At 39.1% G+C, this 21,455-nt stretch overlaps 1 protein-coding gene and 1 long non-coding RNA gene across 3 annotated transcripts; one reads left to right on the top strand and one right to left on the bottom strand.

Moving 5' to 3' along the window:
* Nucleotides 1-2,757: 2,757 nt before the first annotated feature.
* Nucleotides 2,758-4,760, bottom strand: LOC122656653. The gene is made up of 3 exons (XR_006332135.1): nucleotides 4,727-4,760; nucleotides 2,957-3,181; nucleotides 2,758-2,841 (listed from the first exon to the last, which is right to left on the bottom strand). It is a non-coding gene; the product is annotated as an uncharacterized LOC122656653 (long non-coding RNA).
* Nucleotides 4,761-5,517: 757 nt separating this feature from the next.
* Nucleotides 5,518-20,833, top strand: LOC122655566 (probable ubiquitin conjugation factor E4). Of its 2 annotated transcripts, XM_043849776.1 has the most exons (17): nucleotides 5,518-6,513; nucleotides 12,543-12,747; nucleotides 12,890-13,041; nucleotides 13,155-13,443; nucleotides 13,541-13,693; nucleotides 14,679-14,882; nucleotides 15,011-15,123; nucleotides 15,224-15,338; nucleotides 17,797-17,886; nucleotides 18,059-18,262; nucleotides 18,369-18,464; nucleotides 18,667-18,789; nucleotides 19,840-19,932; nucleotides 20,069-20,233; nucleotides 20,328-20,417; nucleotides 20,513-20,725; nucleotides 20,794-20,833. In XM_043849776.1, the coding sequence occupies exons 1-16, from the start codon at nucleotides 5,669-5,671 to the stop codon at nucleotides 20,693-20,695; spliced, it is 3,120 nt and encodes a 1,039-aa protein (XP_043705711.1). In that variant the 5' UTR covers nucleotides 5,518-5,668; the 3' UTR covers nucleotides 20,696-20,725; nucleotides 20,794-20,833. The 2 variants fall into 2 exon arrangements, with proteins under 2 accessions (XP_043705711.1, XP_043705710.1); XM_043849775.1 differs by having other exon boundaries at nucleotides 20,513-20,833.
* The last annotated feature ends 622 nt before the right edge of the window (nucleotides 20,834-21,455 follow it).

Raw genomic sequence — 21,455 nt, 5'->3', positions numbered from 1 at the left:
AATTGATTCAATCTAGTTTGTTTTTTAGTTTCTTGGCCTTTCATCATTTGAACTAGTTGCTTCCTTGTATGATCAGTCATGTTAATTTTATTGAGGGGAGTTATTACATTATTGAATTAGTAATGCAGTTTTTATAAATTTCTTTGGATATCATAAATGAGACTTGTTCTTAATCCTTTGGGAAGACTACTTCATTTTATAAATTTCTTTGGATATCATTTTGTGTTTGTAGTCCTTCCCCTGCTGCTGTTGTAGCCCCAATTGAGCCTCTGGACAATGCTGCAGCATTTTGTGTTTGAAGTCCTTCCCCTGCTACTGTTGCTGCAGCCCCATTCTATTGATTCATGAGCATGGCCACCAAGTGAATAGCTATGTATGTGTCATAAACTGATGCCCATTCTATTTCACTGTGGGGACTAGGGGAGCATCATAACAAAATCTACTTATCCAAGATAGCAGTATCATGTTGATATTCAAATTACAATTCATCAAGGATCAGATCCAACAACAACAGTGATGTTTGTTCCTGGTACAACAACAACTTGAACTGTCCGGCACAGTGTTTACGATAACTCAAGAAACAGACATCTCTGTATAGTTTATTCAATCTATTTTAAAATATTTCTCAACTAGTTTTATTTATTTGAGTACACAAATTAAAATGAACATAGCTAGAATTAACTGATTTATACAAGAAACCATATTGAGAATCAACTAGGCATTGGGTCATACATCTTTTGCTGTAAATGATCTGTGGTTGTAAACCTCTGAAGCAATTCAAATAACCTGAGCCTTGTGTGGTTCACCACAGGCATTGAAGAGAACCTACTGATGAATACAGACATTAATAAGGAACCTACTGATGAATACATTAGAGTCTTGATGGACTCGAACCATCATCTCCTAGGAACAAACCCAGGTGCTCTTCCTTTTTGAGCTAAAGACTCACCTACCTTCATAAACCATGACTATCCTGTGTTTTCGCACCATTTTCTAGATCGATCTCTCTCTCTCTCTCTCTCTCTCTCACACACACACACACACACACACACACAGGTACAGCAACCCTGCAACAACCCTTTAAAACCTGGAGATAACCCCAACGACCCCATTGAGATGCTAGTAGTACGACAACAAAAAAAAGTCCTTCAACATAAAGTTGATTGGTCCAACCAGTATGATTTTGGGGGCTCATCCAATGGGTTGCAAACTGATACAGAAAAGAATGGATGCAAAGACAAAAACTTTGCATTACCCATAAACATAAACCATTTCACTTGTAAACAGAAAGTGGTTCAAGTGTTCAGTATTAGAAACTGAAGCTGATTAGTCACCACAAGGATTCAGATATAGAATATTTTATAACGATGAGGCATTATGGAGAAGATGATGAATTGGTGTAAATGCTGTTTCAGTCACAGTATATAGCACTTTAAGGACAAAAACAAATTATTGTTATTATTTTAAGAGTTTTGCCATAAGAGACACATGCAGAAGACTGAACAAAAACATGTATGTTATAATGCTAAAAGCAGCCCAATCTTGTCTAAAATCTAAACCTAATTAGTTTAACACATCGAGTGTCAGTTTGGCTTTTGATTGGGACATTTGAAATTCTAAGTTACAACGCAAAAAAATTGTTTTAATACTTTCAAAACCTTCATTTCTAGAAACAGAAAATAGGCAGAAACCCAATAATAAGGAAATGAAAGACAGGAACAACAACAATAAGAGCACCAACATGAAGAACACTCAGATACACAATGAAAATTGGACATCAATACAGTACTTGAGTTCCAGGGAGGGACTAATTAATGTTCTAACTTCTATGGAGCAGGATTTTCTGCTACCATTTCTCAGTCCAAGCTCAATTTCAGAAACCAAGAATTTTGACACATCCAACAAAACTTGGGCAGGGCAGCTATGGAACTGTGTACAAGCACCCTATTGTTTCAAGAGAAAGGGATACTAGTTCTGGGACAATAGAGGAGGTAGATGTATATTTTCAATACAAATACATACATTTTTACCACCATTTTCTCCATATTTTTTCTGTTGAAACAAGTTTTAAGGTAGGCCTAAAATGTCTCATTTGTTGTAATTCTAGAGATGAAACATGATAAGAAAGTAGAATATACTGCCTCAAAAGGGAAATATACTTGAAACAAGAAATTGAAGATCGGAAGATTTTAATGGAATCAAAAATAAAATTGAAAAATGTCACCACTCAAACCTCTTGCATGGCAGCTTTTATACTTGAACTAGCCAATGCATCGCACCATAGATAGAGAGAGAGAGAGGGGGGGACCTGCATGCCAGCTGAAAATTGGTGGTTCACCTCAGCCATAACCTGAAAGCATCAAAATGAGAATAAGCCCCACAAAAATTGTTTTCAAATCCAGACATGACCCACCCACTCCTGATCTTTGAAAAAAAATCATTAAATAAGAAGAAGATCAATCAGCATGGAAATCAATCAATTCCTCAAATATGCATAACATTGTAACCAACCCTCAAGTTCCTATACTAAATATATACCAACCAGAAAAGAAGTAGAGGGATTCTGACAGCCATAAGGCGTTGAAAGGGAATAACAAATCCAGCTTATTTCACAAATTTCCATTTTCAATGTTTCAACCAACAAGTGAAGTAGCAACTTTTATTCTAGAGAACAATAGCATTTTATTAACATCGGATGATTCATAAGAAGTTACACTCCTAATTTGACATGTCAAGAGCAGAACTAGTTCCAGCAGTACCTCATATGGATGACCTTCCCCCATGCCGTTTTCTCGATGAATCCATATATGACTTCCAGCGAAAGCAGCACTTCCAACTATTCTGAACTGCAACAGTGAAATAACTGTTATTAATCTTATTTGATAATGCCTAGAGTGAAAAAAAAAACTGTACAGAAAAGGTTCAGACAGTATGGAAGATGGGAGAATAAATATACCCATAGGTTTCTCCAACAACATGGACCTGGTTAGTCATCATCATCTTAATGAGAGAACAGACTTAGTCCTCAACTTGACATCCAAGCCGATAAAGCTGAGTTTCAGGAAAACTCCCAAGTTCTTCCCACTCTTTTAGAAGCACTTCTGTTCTCTCAAGTCCAGAAATGCCCAGTAGAGAAGAGTACCGTGCAGGCTCATAATGACATTCTTCTTAAACCAAAAGCCTGTCATAGTGAAAAGTAAAACTCTTTCTTGAAGCTCAAGAATTTAAAGTAGATAACAGAGATAAAAATGACTCTTGACAGAAACAAACGGCTTGGCCCTGAGAAACATGATTTTCTCCCTCTTGTTTCTTTTCAAGTCATGTAATCTATGGAAGTGTTTTGACCATAATCTCAGCATGAAAGATACATCACTGATGGCACTCAAAAATGCAAAGCCACCAGAAAGTTAATTTTTTTTCTGAAATTGATTAAAGCAACAATGCCATAATGAAAGCAGGTGGTAATGTAATTGAAACCATGAGAGGATGGCCCCCTTCCCACTACACCTTGTGGGTTAGAGACTACTTAACTTTGTTTGGGACCTTCCATATGAAAGAAGGTCTACTTAGTACTCAGTTCCTGAATTAGATAAGAGAAAGAGAATAGGATTTCCTTTATTCTTCTTTCTACTTCCTTTGATAGAAAATGTTATGGCCTTTACATCAATATCTTATGTTTTGAGCAAAACCTAGTAAGAGAAATGATAGAACAGCAATGCCATATTTTGTTGACTTACATCAGCACCGTTCGGTTAATGTTTATTCTTGCATCCACGGTCCATGATCAAGCGAAGCATTTTAGTACTCGGCTCCCTTACTATTGAATTTTTTCTCTGACCTGTTAGATGTCATATAGGGTTTTGGATTTTTTTCACTTACTGACCATAGTATTAGGGAAGAAGCTGCCTTCTTAAGGAATGACAAAAAACCCAAAAGGGTCTGATATATTAGAAGGCTTAGCTGCTCAAATCTTTGTGTATTGTTTATGCTTTAAGAAAAGCTTAATTGAAAGGCATGTGGGCCTGGGGGCCTATCAGAAGCAATCCTAAAGCTGGCAATAAAGAAAATAGAAAGTAACATCTCATCATGGTGTGAGCTGTTTTTAAATGCTGTCTCATACATGTAGAGGAAGAATGGGGGATTGAAATACATGGCTGTAGAGAGTTTGGCTTCAAGGTGTTCTGTTTTAAGAGAGAAGAGGATAGACAATGGCAATGAGATTACTCCCTTGATGAAAGGCATCATTTACTCCAAATCTATGGCAGTCTCTGTTTCTTGATTCCTAATTGGTATTATGTGAATTTAACTAAAAGGTAAAGCAACTCAGAAGAATCTGGCATGAAAGATACATCACTAATGGCACTCAAAAATACCTCTCAGATATTTCAGTGGTTATAGTGTCATACCCATCAGGCTAATAGATTCTCAAAGACAAAGCAGAACAAAGATACAACATTCCTAAAAAAGAAAAAGGCATCAATGTTTCAAAGAAAAAAGAGTAGGGAAAATAGTAAGGATTAAAGAGCAAGGCAAACAACAAGATATGAATCTATCTCAACACAAAAAAGTAAAGAACAAACAAGCAGAAACATAGCCGCTTCTCCAATACACAGCGTTGAGAGTAAAAAAAAAAAAATAAATAAATAACGGAAAGTGCAGTCCACCAACCAAAATAAAAAAAACACAGAAGAAATTACAAAAGAGAAACTAAATGTAGCAGACTCACGTCGGATTCCGGCAACCGATTTTCCAGAAAACAGACGATCAGTTGAAGGATAGAGAGAGAGAGAGAGAAAGAGATATTGGAGATTGAAGAAATAAGGTATGCCATAATAACAAAAATAATGGAGGAGACTTGAAAGGACAACAATGGAGAGTAAAAGAAATAAATCGAACGAACCTTTACAGTTCTCTGCCAAGGGAGGTTGAAACTCTTGAGTCTTAAAGCAATAAGATCTCTGTTGATTTCCAATCTCAAATCTTCGTAGCGACCTGCTTTACGCTTCTTCCTCTGTGGAGAATTCTCTCTTAAGCGTGAGAGAAACAGGGTAAAAGCAAGCCCTAGCCTTCAATCCGAGATACAATCTTCAGAACAAAAGTGAGAACGAAGCATTCGACAAGAGAGAGAGAGGGAGAGAGAGGAAGTGTATTTGGGATCGTATTTCTTTTTTTTCTTTCGGTATTAAGTATCGTATTTCACTCAAAACCGTATAATATTTTGGAATTCAATTAACGGATAAGATCTATTGATACCAATTCCATGGATCAGATTATTCCCGACCATAGATTCCCGTACCTGCACTGCCGACCAGAAAACCTTTTGCCTTTGGGGGGGTAGAAGACTCCTCCGTTGTTTTTTCCATGGAGTTTGTTTTATTCCTCTCACCCGCTCTCTTCTCTTTTTTCTGTTGCCTCTTCCCTTTCTCTCCTGGTCTCTGAGGCAGATTTAATATGTGATTCCCACTAGCATTCGTCTTCTTATTCTTATCTGCTATTTATCATCTCACCGCATCTCACCTTCCTCCCTGGACAGTTTCTCGTAAAACCCTAAGTTGTATTTGACAAAATGGATTTCAAAGACTGTAAATCCAATAATCAGCTTGTTTCGGCGTCTTAAATTCCCCTATTTCGTTCTTCATATTTATATCGTCGATTGGTTTTGTATGAAATGGCGACACAGAAGCCTCTGAGGTCCACAGAAGCGGTAGAAGACTTCATCCTTCGGAAGATTTTCTTAGTATCTCTTGTAGATTCTATGGAGGATGATTCCAGAATCGTATATTTGGAGATGACTGCAGCTGAAATTCTCAGCGAAGATAAACCCCTTTTACTTTCTCGGGATTTGATGGAAAGGATTCTCATCGATCGGCTCTCTGGTCAGTTTCCCTCTGCCGAGCCTCCTTTCCCTTATTTGGTTGGGTGTTATCGTCGTGCTCACGAGGAGGGCAAGAATATTACATCCAGAAAAGACAAGACTATTCGGTCCGAGATGGAATCCGTGGTCCGGCAGGCGAAGAAATTAGCTGTTTCGTACTGCCGGATCCATCTGGGTAATCCAGATATGTTCCCTAACGGAGAAAACAATCCACCAAATAAGACGACTACTTCGCCATTACTGCCTTTGATTTACTCAGAAGTTTCGAGCTCAATTGATGGGTTTGGAGTAAGTAGTTCTGGTGTTGGATTGACTTGTCCTCCTGGGTTTATAGAAGAGTTTTTCCGGGACTCTGATTATGATAGCTCGGAGCCAATCTTAAAGGGTTTGTATGAGGATTTGAGGGGAAGTGTTCTCAAAGTGTCTGCGCTTGGAAACTTTCAGCAGCCCTTGAGGGCGTTATTGATGTTAGTTAGCTTTCCTAATGGTGCCAAGGCTCTGGTGAATCATCCCTGGTGGGTTCCCAAGGGGACTTATGTCAACGGTCGTGTCATTGAGATGACAAGCATTTTGGGTCCTTTCTTTCATGTCAGTGCTCTTCCTGATCATACTATTTTCAAGAGCGAGCCGGATGTTGGGTCAGTTTCATTTCTTCTTCTTCTTCTACTTCAAATATTTTTTGATTCGAAATTCTACTTCAAATATTACTACCATTGCTATGCATTTCTCTTCTCTTCCAACTTTTTAACAGATTTCAACACTTGTTTTTCTCTCAGTTGACAAGTAATAAGAATTACTATACTATTCACCAAAATTAAGAAAGTAAGAGACTATGCTTAATGAAGACAAGGGAGAGCCCCTTTTCAAAGAAACAAAGGCTAACGGGATGTCCAAAACTGGTATTATCATAGAATACAACTTTCCAATTGGTGGCAGATGATCATAGTTGGCCTTTCGAATCCTGGATTAAGCAGGACAGAAATGAGATAAGAGGGAGAGACACATCTCATAAACTGAGTGTTAATTCAAATTATGCGGGTGTCTCCCTCAATCCCTCTGTTGTTTCATGGTGATTCATATAAAGGAATATTTCGTGAGAGAATATCGGTTTGATAAATTGGAATATTTCATGAAAAACCAGTTGTTTTATGGTGATTGATTTATAAAAAAGGAGCATATAATACTTGGGAAAAGTTTCCCATACAGCCAATATACCATACACCTTCTCATGCCTTTTTTTTTTTAATTATTATTTTCTCTCATTTCCTGACCATGTGGATGATGCTGTTCCCTATATCGCCATTGGTGTGACATGAAGATTCCCCCCCCCCACGCACATTGGTGGCTAAGGGTGTCAATTTAGGACAGGAACCGGGAACCGTCCTGGAACTGACTTGCTAAAACCTGGAACTGGACTGTCTATAAATATGGGACAGTTCTGAGATCTGATTTTAGAACCGAATAATTAATGGGACGGTTCTAGGATGGGTTTCCCAACTGTGCCAGATCCGAAAGACCAATAAGGGACTAGCTGGAACTGGAACCTCCAGGACCCACTTAAGGCACATATATAAGCCTAGTTTTAAGAGTTATGTCACTATGGAAGATGTTTATTTGAATGATTTGGGATTTGATTTGGTGTTGGTAATTTGGAAGTGTGGCATTTTGGACTTATCTGTATGCTTAGGAATGGAGATTTCCATTTCAAGTATTTGGTGTGTATGCTTAGGATTGGATATTTGAGTATTTGTATGCTTAGGAATAGATATTTGATTATTTGTATGCTTAGGAATATATATTCGATTATTTGCAGGCTTAGGAAGGAATTTTGGAATTTTGAACACTTCAGCAGTGCTCAATACCATAGTTGTCAAGGCGTTGCCTAGGTAGGCGCCTTGACAACTAGGGTTACAAACGCGTTCACCTTGGTCTCCTTGTTGGTGTTGCCTTGCGTCCAAGACCCCTTCAACGCATTGGTTGACTAGACGCCGTAACAACAATGCCCTGAACCATTGAGGAACCGAGCTATCCCATTAATAAACGGGAATGGATACCAGTTTTGGAACCGTTTAACAAATGGGTGGTTTTGGAATTGACCCCTTTGGGACTGGAACCGATTACCTAGAACCATCCCGATTGACACCCTTACTGGGGGTGTGGGGAACCCTCTCCCATGATACATAGTTTCACATAATAAAATGTTAGGGCTGGGTTGGGCTGGGCTCAATTGAAGGGCTCATCCTAGGGCTGGCCCGGCCCCGATTCAGAGCTGGGCCAGCCCTGACCCAGGGCTTGGAAATCCCAACCCTAGCCCCGCTCTGGCCCTGCATTTTTCAGACCGGCTTCAGGTGGGCTCGAGCTTCTGAGCCAAACTTGCACCCAAACTCTTGATATGGTGTTGAGTTGTGGCAACTCTTCTTATATGGTGATTAATGGAGCATTATTTTTTAGGTTCAGATCCAAATATGGCGGAGACTTAAGGGTGTATTCAAGGAAGAATAAAGGCCACAAACAGGTCCATACGTAGGCCCAACAACTTGAGTCATAACCAGCCAACAATAGGCCACGACTTTAAGCCTTAGTCAGGCCCATATGTGGCCCATGTGCTGCATCACTTAAGCCCATAAGAGGGCCTTTATGTTGCCATCGGTCTGCTTGGTTGGAGGATCTCTTTGGTGGATTTCCTGGGCTCATGGCTGCCACATGGTGTTGCTACAAGTTACTTTAGTTTCTATTATGATTTAGTTTTCATATATGTAGTAGACTCTTTGTATAGTAATTGCAACTAAGAGTCTCCCATGTGTTTTAAGGAAGTTTCTATTTTATTGCAGTAGTATTGCATCTCCTAGAAGGAGATCCTTAGTGGCTTAGCAACAGAGTAACCCACACATGGTAGGGTTACCTTCCTTTGTTTGTGGAGATTGGATTTAATAAATAAAGAAGGGCACAAGCTGCTGCCCACGGATTTTTCTGTTCAAACAATTGCTCTTTTGAGTTATGGTTGTTGTGGTGAATCAGTTGCAAGCTCCAAGGTGGTGATTCCTAGGCTGGTTGGTAGTGAAGCTGACCTAGGCTTGGTGGTGATACCAAGTACTCACATATCCCTCCCTACTTTTTCTCATCTTCTGTGTCTCTGTCTCTCTCCTTCTATCCTATTGTTCTGTCAAATTCCAGCAATCTTCTCCTTCTTTATTGTGGCCATCAGTTGGTAATTCTATACAGTAATAACTACAACAACTCCGCCTTATCCGAACTAAATGGGATATTTTAGGTATGCATGTCTTTCCTCACCACTTCTCCTAAGGTCAGTTTAGGTTTGCCACTGGCTCTTTTAGTTCCTTCAATCTGAATCCAATCACTCCTCTGTACTGGAGCATCCAAAGGCTCCTTCTATAACATACCTATTTGTTACTCACTGTTTTTGCAGGTTTAGTTTCTGTTTTCCCCTCCTAATGTGTCTGTTTTTTACTCTATTTTAATAGTGGCTTTTTCATATTGTTTCTCCCCATTCAGCCATCGGATAGGTTTCACATTTTAACCAAGTATTCTCCCCTAGGACCTCTTGCTTTGACCAGAACTGGAGGTCCGTCAGACCTCTGGTTTGTGAGATACCATTGATTCTTTTTCTGTTTTTAATTCTGTCTTAATTTCTGTTTCATACTGTTCTAAGAGATCCAACCATTGGATCAACTTGATCTTTGGAGGGCTTAGTTTCTGTATTCTGGCCTCACTGTGATTTTGTCCTGTGTAGTTGTTCAATAATCTGTCCTACAGGTTATCGTTCCTCATCATATGTTGTCAGGATGGGTCCAACAATGGAATTTTCCTCCATGACCATCAAATTGTGGTAGTCTGGGAAACCCAGGTCCAGCTGGGGTTGGTGGTGTGTTTCAGGATCATGATGGGTCCTTTATCCTCTATTTTTCAGGACCTATTGGTGTGACAATGCTCCATAATGGCAGAATTGAAGGGCAGTTATGACTGGCCTTGGGGTTTGCATTTGATATTCCATCTAATCATTTAATCATTGAAGGGGTTTCTGCTGTAGACTGTAGTTATTGGTTGGTTCGGGAAACCCAGAGGAGGGTAGGTTCGCTAGAGATAGAGTCATGGAGTCATTAAAAATCGCTCTATGCTGGGTCATTGTTTTTAGACTCTAATATTGCTTAAGCCTATCCCGGAGAATAGATCGAATCTCAACCACCACCCTCTGTTTTCTCCTTTTACCCCTACCTCGCTATGCCACTTTCTAAATGCCAGGAGGATGCTCGTTGTTCAAGCCGACTAACTGTGTGAGCCATGGAGCTGATGTGAGACGAGACTCTCGATTCATCAATTCTACTTCAAATGCTTGATGACATAATGAAGGAAGGGGCAAATGGACTTGGTTCTTTTCATTTGTGGTCTGTGATTGGGTTGGCTCCTTTGTGGGGTCATTGTTGTTGTAAACTATATATGTTCTATATGTTTAGGTACTTTACATGCTTTGCAGTTTTCTGTTTCCCTTTTGAATAGAATCTGGTATTGATTACCAAGGGGGAAAAAGAGATTTTTTTTATGATTGAAGAAACGACAGAACCCCAAAAGTATACAGTGATGAATTTACATGGTTGTTGTGAAGTGGGCAACCTTTCATACGTTGTTTCTTCTATTTTGCTGTCTACTGCATACGGAAGGATTAGGATAATCTTGCAGCAGTTGGATCAGAAAACAGAATTCTATCCTGAATACTAATGTGTTTTATTAGATAAGGTTAATCGAACACTATACGCAGGACAGAAACACAGCAATCCTAACAGGACACAATATGGCAGAATTAGAAAGAATTAAATAAAACAAGATCCAGTATCCACCAGTTGGATGGGGCTAATATTTGGATTGAACACCCTTTCAATATGACAATAAGAACCTCCAAAGGATAGACTGATCCAAGGGTTGGATCTGTTGTATAGAAGTGTAACAGAAATAGAAGCTCAAGGACCAACGTAAATTATTAACTAAAAAGAACTGTCATAACTTCCAATCACCAGATCAGATGGTCATTAAATTTAAGACACACAAAGGACTAATTGAGAAAAATAATATAGGGATCAATTCAAGGGCTGGATTGCACATAATGACAACTAATTCCCTGCAGGCAGAATTAGGAGGTTAAAAGAAACCAGAATCAGACCTGCAAAACTGTGGGTATCAGTGACCTTCAATGGATGGGACAGTAGGGGAAGATAAATAGAACATTTAACATCATTCTAAAATCATGGACTGACAAGTGGGAAGTCAAAACAGCAAGAGACATTGAACTATCAGAAACCATGGGTGACTGGGAAACCAGAAAACTTGCAGAAACTGATATATCAATATAGATGTAACAGCACAGTCCACAAAACCTTAAATAAAAGGTGAGAAAAATAGCTACGATTTATCTTGCTGTAATGGAACTGGTAGAATAATAAAGAAGAAGAAATAAAAGAGAGAAAATGAAAGAAGGAAGAGGGAAGATGGGGGATATGACTTGGTTTCACCACCAAGGCCTGTGGGAGACTCACCATCCAGGGTTGGTTGCTCTTGTTTCACCACAAGGGCTGCTGCTCCATTGAAGAAAATTTGTTTTTTCAATATTCAAAATCTTGGGCCTTGTAGTCCCTCCACTTTTTTTTATAATGAGCAATAAAACATTACAAGAAAAGAACTCCTTATGGAGTGGGTGGCTTCCCCACCCAGGGTTGGTTGCTCTTGTTTCAACACAAGGGCTGCTGCTCCATTGAAGAATTTTTTTTTTTTTCAATACTCAAAACCTAGGGCCTTGTAGTCGCTCCATTTTTTTATAATGAGCAATAAAACATTACAAGAAAAGAACTCCCTATGGAGTGGGGAGTAGCTTGGCTGCCAAGTATTTAAAAAAAAAAGAAACTAAACAATGAAATAGAAACTCTTACTTAGCCTAGCTATTAACTAAGTAGCATTACATAAAAATAGAACCTAATGAAAATAGCAACTAGATAATTAGGAACTCAAAGATCTTGGCAGCTTCCTTCGTTCCCACGCTACCTGTCCACATAGGGCCCACCAATCTGTCAAAAGATGTCCCTTTAGTGCTGCTGGTCGATGGCTATATGGCCTGAATATGGCCTTAAATTGTAACTTGATAGATGGGCCTGATTGTAGCACATATGGGCTCAATCAGGCTGACTTAAAGAGTTTAAAAAGGGTCTACCGTGGGGCATTTAAAGCCATTAATCGTGGGCCTGCCTTTAGTCAAGCTGTGGGGCTTTTTGGGTTGGTTCTTTATCTGTTAAAACTGGTCTTTCACTGCATCAAATACCCAATGAAAAACTGCAGCATAATGTAGATTCAGGGAATATGTATTTACAGTTTAAGGAGATGCTTGATATTTTTCCTCTAATTTTTTGCTTAAGGTGATGCTTGATATTCACCTCTCATTTGTTGTGCTGTAAACTCTACTTTTTATATTCTGTCTCCTGTCATATTTTCCTTAAAGGCATCCATATCTTCTATTTGATCTGGTAGCCTTAGGATGCTTGGAAGGATGTGGTTCTGGTTCCCTTCTCATATGCAGTAATTGCTTACCTGTTTTTGTATTTTGAACGTTCTGGTTCCCTTCTCATATGCAGTAATTGCTTACCTGTTTTTGTATTTTGAACATCAGGCAGCAGTGCTTCTCAGAAGCATCGACTCGTCGCCCAGCTGATTTATTATCTTCTTTCACAACTATTAAAACTGTCATGAATAACTTATATGATGGTCTTGGAGAAGTTCTTCTCATTCTCCTTAAGAACACTGATACACGGGAGAGTGTTCTTGAATATCTTGCTGAGGTGATCAAGAAAAACTCATCAAGGGCTCATTTACAGGTGAATGTATTTCACGGGAAATATGATGATGGTTTGACATAGTTTTGATTCCCCTGCCTGTGAGATACCCTATGGAAAAAATTTAAAGACATTGTTCTACTTTCAGTCTTAATGTTTTGTTGCTCCTACATTTTGGTCACAGGTTGATCCATTATCTTGTGCAAGTTCCGGAATGTTTAATAATCTCAGTGTAGTCATGCTTCGACTATGTGAGCCTTTCTTAGATACAAATTTGACCAAAAGGGACAAAATTGATCCAAAGTATGTGTTTCATGGTACACGTTTGGATTTAAGGTAAGTTCTTTTAACTTAATGGTCTTCAATCTATCTATTTACATTTTATTTTTCTCCTTGTTATCCTTAGTTCAGTACTGGTTATTGGTAATGCAACTTTGTTGCTTTATTAGGAGTTTAACAGCTCTCCATGCATCTTCGGAAGAAGTTACAGCGTGGATTAATAAAGATAATCCCTCTGACAAAAAGAGTGATGATGAGAATCGCATATTACAATCTCAAGAAGCCACCAGTTCTGGTAACAATGCTGGTGGACCTACTCTCCTCTCTAATGCCAGACCAATGTCAAGTTGTAGTGGGAAACCTAAATATTCATTCATCTGCGAGTGTTTCTTTATGACTGCCAGGGTGCTCAACTTGGGCCTGTTAAAAGCATTTTCTGATTTTAAACATCTAGTTCAGGTGGGTGAGACATATGTAATAGATATTTCTTATTGCTCTCTGTGTGTGTATGTGTCTCTTTCTCTCTATAATGTTTTCTGTATGAAATGGATTTCAGGATTTGTCTAGGTGTGAAGATACTCTGTCCACTTTGAAAGCCATGAAGGGACAAGCACCCTCTCCACAACTGGAGTTGGATATAGCTCGCATTGAGAAAGAAATTGAATCATATACACAGGAGAAGCTATGTTATGAAGCTCAAATACTTAGGGTATGCCCTACTCTCACATCACTTGCAAATTCTAAGTTGAAGTTTCCTTTTATGGAATTTCATCACTTCGATGTTTGTATTTTTCATTCATTCCTGTGTTGAAAGTATCCCACTATACCTTTTCTATGACCTTAAGATGTTCTTGGTTTATTAATGAAAAGAGTATACCCCAATTTGTAAAAGTTCAAAGGCTAGGGGTTTAGGTTTACTCGATACAATTGAAAACAGCTTGGGTCCTTCAGAGAATTCTTGGCTAGTTTTATGAGGATCATGCAAATTGATATTCAATTGGGCTGATCTTCAGTGCTAGATTTAGCATGTGGATCTATGTTGGCTCTAGCCTCGTGCACTGGGTACGCCCTTTTTATCTATTTTGGCTCTAGGACATTTGATATTATTGATTCAATGTATATGTATTTGACAAAGTCGTGTTTTCTAAAATTTATGAGGTTTATAAATTTAATTGGATTAGTGTACAGCAAAGATCATTGTACTTTGAAATAGTGAGAAAAAGTGTTTAAATTGTAAAACGACATTGTTATGATTTATACCATCAATTATTGAAATGGTTATATACTTTGGAGTTGGGACTTTGCAGAGTAGGGGGGGGGGGGGGATGTATATGGAAAATAGTATCTTAGGCCCATTTGTTGTTTTAGTTGAAGTTTGTTATTTAACCCCCCCCCCTTTTTGTCAAAGGGAAAGAGATTTTGTAGAAAGCAAGGATAAAAGATGCTACTGCTTAACATAATTACATCCAATAGCATCCTTGCTTATAATCTCTGAAGTCACTAGGGAAGTCCTGTTTATACAATTCACTTTTTTTCCATTTTTCAAAATTACAATTCTTTGAGAGGAATCAGCCATTTAATGCTTCAGAGGGAGAAATCCCAGAATGAAGGCGACAATTTCTTTTAATTTCCCCTTTTGGACATCTGCAGCCTTATCCAACATGGTTTCTGACTTTAATTTTCGTTGTTTGAAGGATGGAGCAATACTTCAGCGTGCACTGTCCTTCTACAGACTAATGGTGGTTTGGCTGGTTGATCTTTTAGGAGGATTTAAAATGCCTCTGCCTTCAAGTTGCCCAATGGAATTTGCATGTATGCCAGAACACTTTGTTGAAGATGCAATGGAGTTGATTATTTTTGCTTCTCGGATCCCTAGAGCATTGGATGGGGTCTTGCTGGTAGGCCCAGAATTTTCACTTGAACTCCTATGATGCACATAATCTTTGCCTTATTTCTGGTTGAAATTCAAGCCACTTATATGAACCTTTCTCCATTTTCACGTCACTTTCTTCTTCCTTTCTGCCAGGATGATTTTATGAACTTTATCATAATGTTCATGGCAAGTCCAAATTTTATTAGAAACCCATATCTAAGAGCAAAAATGGTAGAAGTCTTGAATTGCTGGATGCCCAATAGAAGGTACTGGGATATCTCTACTTTCCTATTCGGCTGACATTGCCAATTATTTTCTGAAGCTGAATTATTGGTGTCCACCTCACTGTTTTTATTGCTTGTGCAGTGGTTCTTCTGTGACAACTTCACTTTTTGAAGGGCATGCACTGTCTCTTGAATATCTTGTCCGGAATCTTCTGAAGCTTTATGTTGATATTGAGTTCACTGGTTCTCACACACAGGTAGTTGCCACTCATCTCTTATCATTGTTTGCTCCATGCCTCCAAAGAGTCGGGGAAAGCTGTGTTTCTGGAACTCACAACTCACTTGAAAACCTATGTAATTCCTATTGTAACTCTTTAGGCAATAATCAGATGATGGTATTCCTGTCATGACTAAACTTCTCAGCTCTTCCCTTGTTGTCTTATTCTATTTTGTACTGGATGTCAGCAAATCCTTATCTTTTATTTTTATCTGCTCCATTTCCTGCCCGCTCCATTTCCCCAAATTCCTCTAATAGAGGGGGGGGGGGGTTTGGACCCCACTCGGGCAGTATGTTCGAGCAAGGGTAGGGTGGTCATTTCCACCCTCTCTATTAAAGGAACTTGGGGAAATGGAGCAGATATAGGTCCGGGTCATATCACTGTAATGGATAAGAATATATCTATTTGATCATCTTGCTAATGGGACCCCCCTCCCTTTTTTAACAAAGGAAGCCTTTAAGTTTAGTTATTCAAGTTCTGCATTATTTGGTACATGGTGACTTAAATGGAACCTACAAGCTTATAATGTGTAATGTCCTCCCTCAGAGTTCCTCTGTGATTATGGATGGTATTTATTAGCACAGTTCTCTTGAGTTGGCATGATTAATAAATGAACTGCAATTGGGTTTGGCCCAATAGCCGGATTATTAATGGGCTGGGTAATTTAATACTGATTTAGGAAGCTAAACCAGTACCAAAACAGAATCAAATTCCAGATAATAGAAATTCAGATTAAGGAGAACAGACATAATCAAATCAAATGGTCAGATTAGACCAAAATTCAAATCGTGTTCTGTTCTTAAGGTAAAGAACCCTTGCTGTAAGTTTTAGATCAATCCGATGGGTGGGTCTGAAATTATAGATCCATCCTGGTTGCATTAGGAGAGGGTATAATAGTAAAATAAAAAAATCAGTTCAATAATCAGAAACAAAGTTATAGCAATCGGTCAAACTGATGTTATGAATTAGATATCAGCAATAATAAACCAACAGAAACAGTAGCTTGATTCAGCAATTAGATGGATGATATTTAAATCTGGAACAGGGGGCAAAATTGGGAGATTTTAATTATCTCCTGATAGCAAGAAATTCTGGTTGAAAGTCTTCTCCAAGGTAGTGAACAACTTCCCAACAGTCGAGGATGATCTGATAATTGGATTCTCTCAACCGTTATTCACGTAAAAAAAGAAACACTTGTATATGAAATCCCTGATCAGAACACGAAAGGATGATTTACTTAATCAATGAAGGAAAGTAAGAAGGAAGAACAATCAGAATAAGGATAAGAGAAGAGAACCTGGGCTTCTTGCCGCAAGGTGGTTGGAAGGATCAAACACCACCAATGAGCCTTGGTCACACACAAGGTCCTTGATCAAAGTATAAAACCCAAGGTCTTTACGCAGGGAGAGAAGAGCAGCAGCTTCTATTTTTGGTTATCAAAATTGTGGGGTGTGTTGAACCCCCCACCTTTATTTATGGCCTTTGAAAGCCCAAGTAGAATCTAACCAGGAAACCCCTAGTTTGATTCCCAATGCAACTCAACACTCCTCTTTAAAGTCTAACTAGTCTATATATTTATATAGACTTTAAAAGGGTTATAGACTCAACATAAAACAAATAAAAGAAGAGACATAATAAACTGATCCATAGCTTAAATTGGACCATGGTTCAACAAGTTTGTACCAAAACAACTTAAAACATAAATAACTTACTTAAAACTGGAATAAAAAGAACTAAACACACTAGGCCACGCCTAAACTTTGCCCCTCTTGGCTCTCCTGCGGTAGGTCTTCAGATCTGCATCACTGGGCTCAAGCATGGGCTGTGGAACCAATGGCTTGTGTGCTCCCTTCAGTCCAAGCCCAATCGGGCATGTTGCACCCACTTGGCCAATGAACAAAATTTTATTATAATATAATACTTAAATTAAATTGCTTAGTTATTTATTTTAGGTAATTTTAACCAGGCTGATGGATTATAGATGGGCTTGGCTCAGCCATGCCTACCCCCTGCTTGTTTAATAATCGGTCATCTTCTGGCTGTGCACATAACCCAATACTCCCAAGCTCAATTTGGCCAAACCCAGCTTTCCAAACCTGGTTGTCATGTAGTATTGATATCCATATGTTGGCATACCCCTACGAAAATTGACAAGTGTTAGAAAATATGAAATATGTTGTTTAGAAAATATGAAACTTCTATAGTATATGTGTTGTGCTGTGTACTGCTCCAGTTTCTTACCATACCATGTCAACAGGGTTTACATTAAGATTGTTGGAAGTTGTCAGGTATCATTGGATGTTCCATATTTGCAGTCTGAGCCATATATTTTATTATCAATTTCATTTTTGAGGGTTTAACGTACTTCTCCTGTTGCCTTACGATTGTCATGGTCTTGTCCAATGACCAATACTCTGATATGCTGATGTTCGTGCAGTTCTATGACAAGTTCAACATACGCCACAATATTGCCGAACTTCTCGAATACCTGTGGCAAGTTCCTAGTCATCGAAATGCATGGAGACAGGTATACTAATCTTTGTGATTCCATTCTTTCCTGAGATTTCTTATTTCATGGTTTCCAAATTTAAGAATTATGAAACTACTTGTTCAACTGCTTCACTTGTGCTCCTATTTAATTAACTGCATCAGCGTATATTTACCATTTCTTTTTTGATGAATTATATGTACCATTTCAGATAGCTAGAGAAGAGGAAAAGGGGGTTTATCTGAACTTCTTGAACTTTTTGATCAATGATAGTATCTATCTTCTTGATGAAAGTCTTAATAAAATTCTTGAACTCAAAGAGTTGGAAGCTGAGATGGCAAATACCACAGAATGGGAGCAAAGACCCGCCCAAGAGAGGCAGGAAAGAACTCGACTGTTTCATTCCCAAGAGAATGTGAGTTTTATTTTTCTTAAATGTTTCTTCTTGGTTTCTAGTTGAAATTCTACCTGAATTCAATATATCAATTATCAAATAAGAATAACATTCTTGGGTTTCCCAGATTATCCGAATTGATATGAAACTGGCAAATGAAGATGTCGGTATGCTAGAATTTACTTCCGAACAGATTACGGTTCCTTTCCTTCTTCCAGAGATGGTGATTTCTTTCTTCATTATCATTACAACTTATTCTACACGTACTTTTTTCTTTTTCTTATTTAACTATTTGGCAAAGTCAGATTTTCCCCAGGGATTTTTTTTAAAATTTTTGGTGTGTGTGGGATAAAATTTTGGTAACCCCAGGTGAAACCTGGTAGCTTCCTTTTAGCCCTTAATGATTTTTTTCTTCCTCATTCCAGGTTGAAAGAGTGGCTAGCATGTTGAATTACTTTTTATTACAACTTGTGGGCCCTCAACGGAGAGCTCTTAGTCTTAAAGACCCTGAAAAGTATGAGTTCCGGCCAAAACAATTGCTTAAGCAGGTTCTCTCTCTCTCCCTCGGTCACGCATTGGCATAGAAACTGTTGTGCATTGCTGCTATATATGGTGGTCCTGTCTATGAGCAAACATCAGAAATGGCATAAATATAGTTGGAATGATTCTAACCTACTTGAGAGACGGACAAATGCAGATGTCTGATAACAGCAACATTGGAAACTTGTTATGCAGGCAACATCTCTGTTATGTTCTTCCTGCAGCCAATCATCTAGGTGTAACTATAATTATGTTTACTTTTCATGGCACTATATATAATATGGGAAAAAGAACTGAGTGGGGGAGCATGGCGCCTGTGCCCAGACACGGGGGAAAAGGGGGGGGGGGGGGGAAGGGGGCGACACGCCCCATGGAAAGCGAAAATGCCGCCCATGTTGATGCTTCCATGTGGCTCCCGCACGCAGGGGCCATGCTCCCCACAGGAAACATTTCCCCATATAATACATTCCTTTAAGCAGGCTAGCTCTTTTCCTTCCTCATTCGCCTCCCCCCTTCTTTTCGAACGGAAGAAAAGAGGTCCAGTTAGTTTAGACAGGCTTTCAGTTTTTGTTTGTCTTGGCACAACCAGAAAATGACATAATGCAGGGTTCCCATTACTTGATGAACATGCTAGGTTGGGGCCACAAGGTTGCGTGGGTCCCACCCAACCTTAAATGGTTAAAAATGAATTTGGTTGTATAATTACCGGTTATCCAATCTATATATTCAATCACATCTGGAAAGAGAAAAAAGAAAAGCCAAAAAAGGGTCAATGAATTTTGATCAGTCAAATGCTTTTTAATGTATTAGATCTAATTATTGTTCACCATGGAGTTGCTCAGCTCCTAGAGTGGAACTATCTAGTGGTTCCAATGCTGCTTTGCATATTTGTGGCTGTTAGATCTTTGCAAATTAGTTCTGCTTCCTGGAGCAGATAGCATTCACTGTCGTAATAGTACTTCCTGTTGGCAATATTCAATTATCATGTATGAGAGTCCATCCATTGATTAGTCTGAGAGGAAAGAGAACTACTAATTTAGTGGATGATTTATTGGAAGATTGTCCACATTTACATCCACCTGGCGAGAGGAGACAAGGAAAAGGTTTTCCCAGCTGCTATCTCGAGAGATGGTCGATCATACAATGAGCAGGTAATTAGTAAGAAAGAGAATTTTTCCCCCTCCTTTTTTCTTAAGCCTCTTTGATAGTGAAATTGCAGGTCTCTCTCTATCTCCCCCTTTGAATAGTATTTTGTTCTGCAGTCTGATAGTTTCAAATGCTCTGCAGTTATTTACTGCTGCAGCAGATGTGCTACGAAGAATAGGTGAAGATGGGAGGGTGATACAGGAATTCATTGAGTTAGGTGGAAAGGCAAAAATTGCAGCTTCTGAGGCGAAGGATGCTGAAGCTGCACTAGGAGAGATACCTGATGAGTTTCTTGATCCAATTCAGGTATGTGTTGCTTAAATACGTAGGTTGGTCTTTTTCTTAGATAAAGTAATCTACGCTGAACCCCTCTTCTCCCCCTTCTCTTTCTATCTTGCAGTATACGTTAATGAAGGATCCTGTTATTCTACCTTCTTCAAGAATCACTGTAGATCGACCTGTCATCCAAAGGCATCTTCTGAGTGATGCTGTAAATTCCTTTTCATATGTTTCATTACAATTTCTTTTCCCTTTTCTTCTCTCTCTCCTGTTGGGCTAATTTACTTCGCGTTGCATGAATGACAGACCGACCCATTCAATCGTTCACAACTCACTCAAGATATGCTGATTCCCAATGTTGAACTGAAGGCAAGAATCGAAGAGTTCATCAGGTCTCAAGAATCAAAGAAGCATGGGGAAGGTGTAAACATGCAAAACACAAAGACAACTATGCAGACTGTCAATGAAAAAATGACCTTGATTGACTAGAAGTGGCAGAACCAAAGGGACAAGGGGAAGGTGTAGGAGTTGGGCAAAGGAAGCATCTCGCCCCCCTCCCCCCCCCCCCCCCCCCCCCAGGCCCCCAGGGGAAGGTGTAGGAGTTGGCAAAGGAAGCATCTCCCCCCACCCCTCCCCAACAAAACAGAAAATTGAATCATTTTAATATGTTGGTAATATTTATATTCTCCCAATCTCCACTTATTATTGTATTTTATTTATTTTCTTATAAAAACATTCCTTGGAAGACATAATACCAGTCGAGCCAAAAAAACATGTCAATTTCAAGGAGCATTGATCTGACAAGGAATTTGATTTTGTATGAATAACTGGATTGTAAGTTGCAGACAATCATAACGAAAAACCTCGTTTAGCTAGTTTGAGTTATGCTGCTACTCGGCACAAAACACAGAATTGAATAAGAACGCTGCAGCCTATGTAGCATATGCTATTGCCTCCCAGTGTCACTGCCTCTCTTCCCCTCTTATGAAATGACATATCGGCCACCTATTGTGGGAGGAGAAACATAGACAAAGGGAGGTGCTGGCATACGCTATGCAGCCTGTCACTGTCCTTTTCTGTCCAGAAGTGGGGACCTTGTGACAACATGAGGGCCAATGGGAGCGTCTGTTGGAGCATCAACAGAGGTGAAATTTCTGGCTTTCATGTGGTTGAGGCGATTATTTTGTCCCATCATGTGTCTAGGCGTAGGAGCAATGCTTCTGGATACAGTACCTTTTCCCAATTTTTT

The sequence above is a fragment of the Telopea speciosissima genome, chromosome 3, assembly GCF_018873765.1.
Source record: "Telopea speciosissima isolate NSW1024214 ecotype Mountain lineage chromosome 3, Tspe_v1, whole genome shotgun sequence".
NCBI lineage: Eukaryota > Viridiplantae > Streptophyta > Magnoliopsida > Proteales > Proteaceae > Telopea > Telopea speciosissima.
This window is presented reverse-complemented; position numbering and strand designations above follow the sequence as displayed.

Bases quoted from the DNA above. Each gene is read 5' to 3' on its own strand.
- LOC122655566 (XM_043849776.1), top strand. From the start codon at position 5,669: ATGGCGACACAGAAGCCTCTGAGGTCCACAGAAGCGGTAGAAGACTTC. The intron at 15,339-17,796 runs GTAGTTGCCACT...ATGTTCGTGCAG, and splicing joins TCACTGGTTCTCACACACAG to TTCTATGACAAGTTCAACAT. The intron at 18,263-18,368 runs GTGAGTTTTATT...TGGGTTTCCCAG, and splicing joins TGTTTCATTCCCAAGAGAAT to ATTATCCGAATTGATATGAA.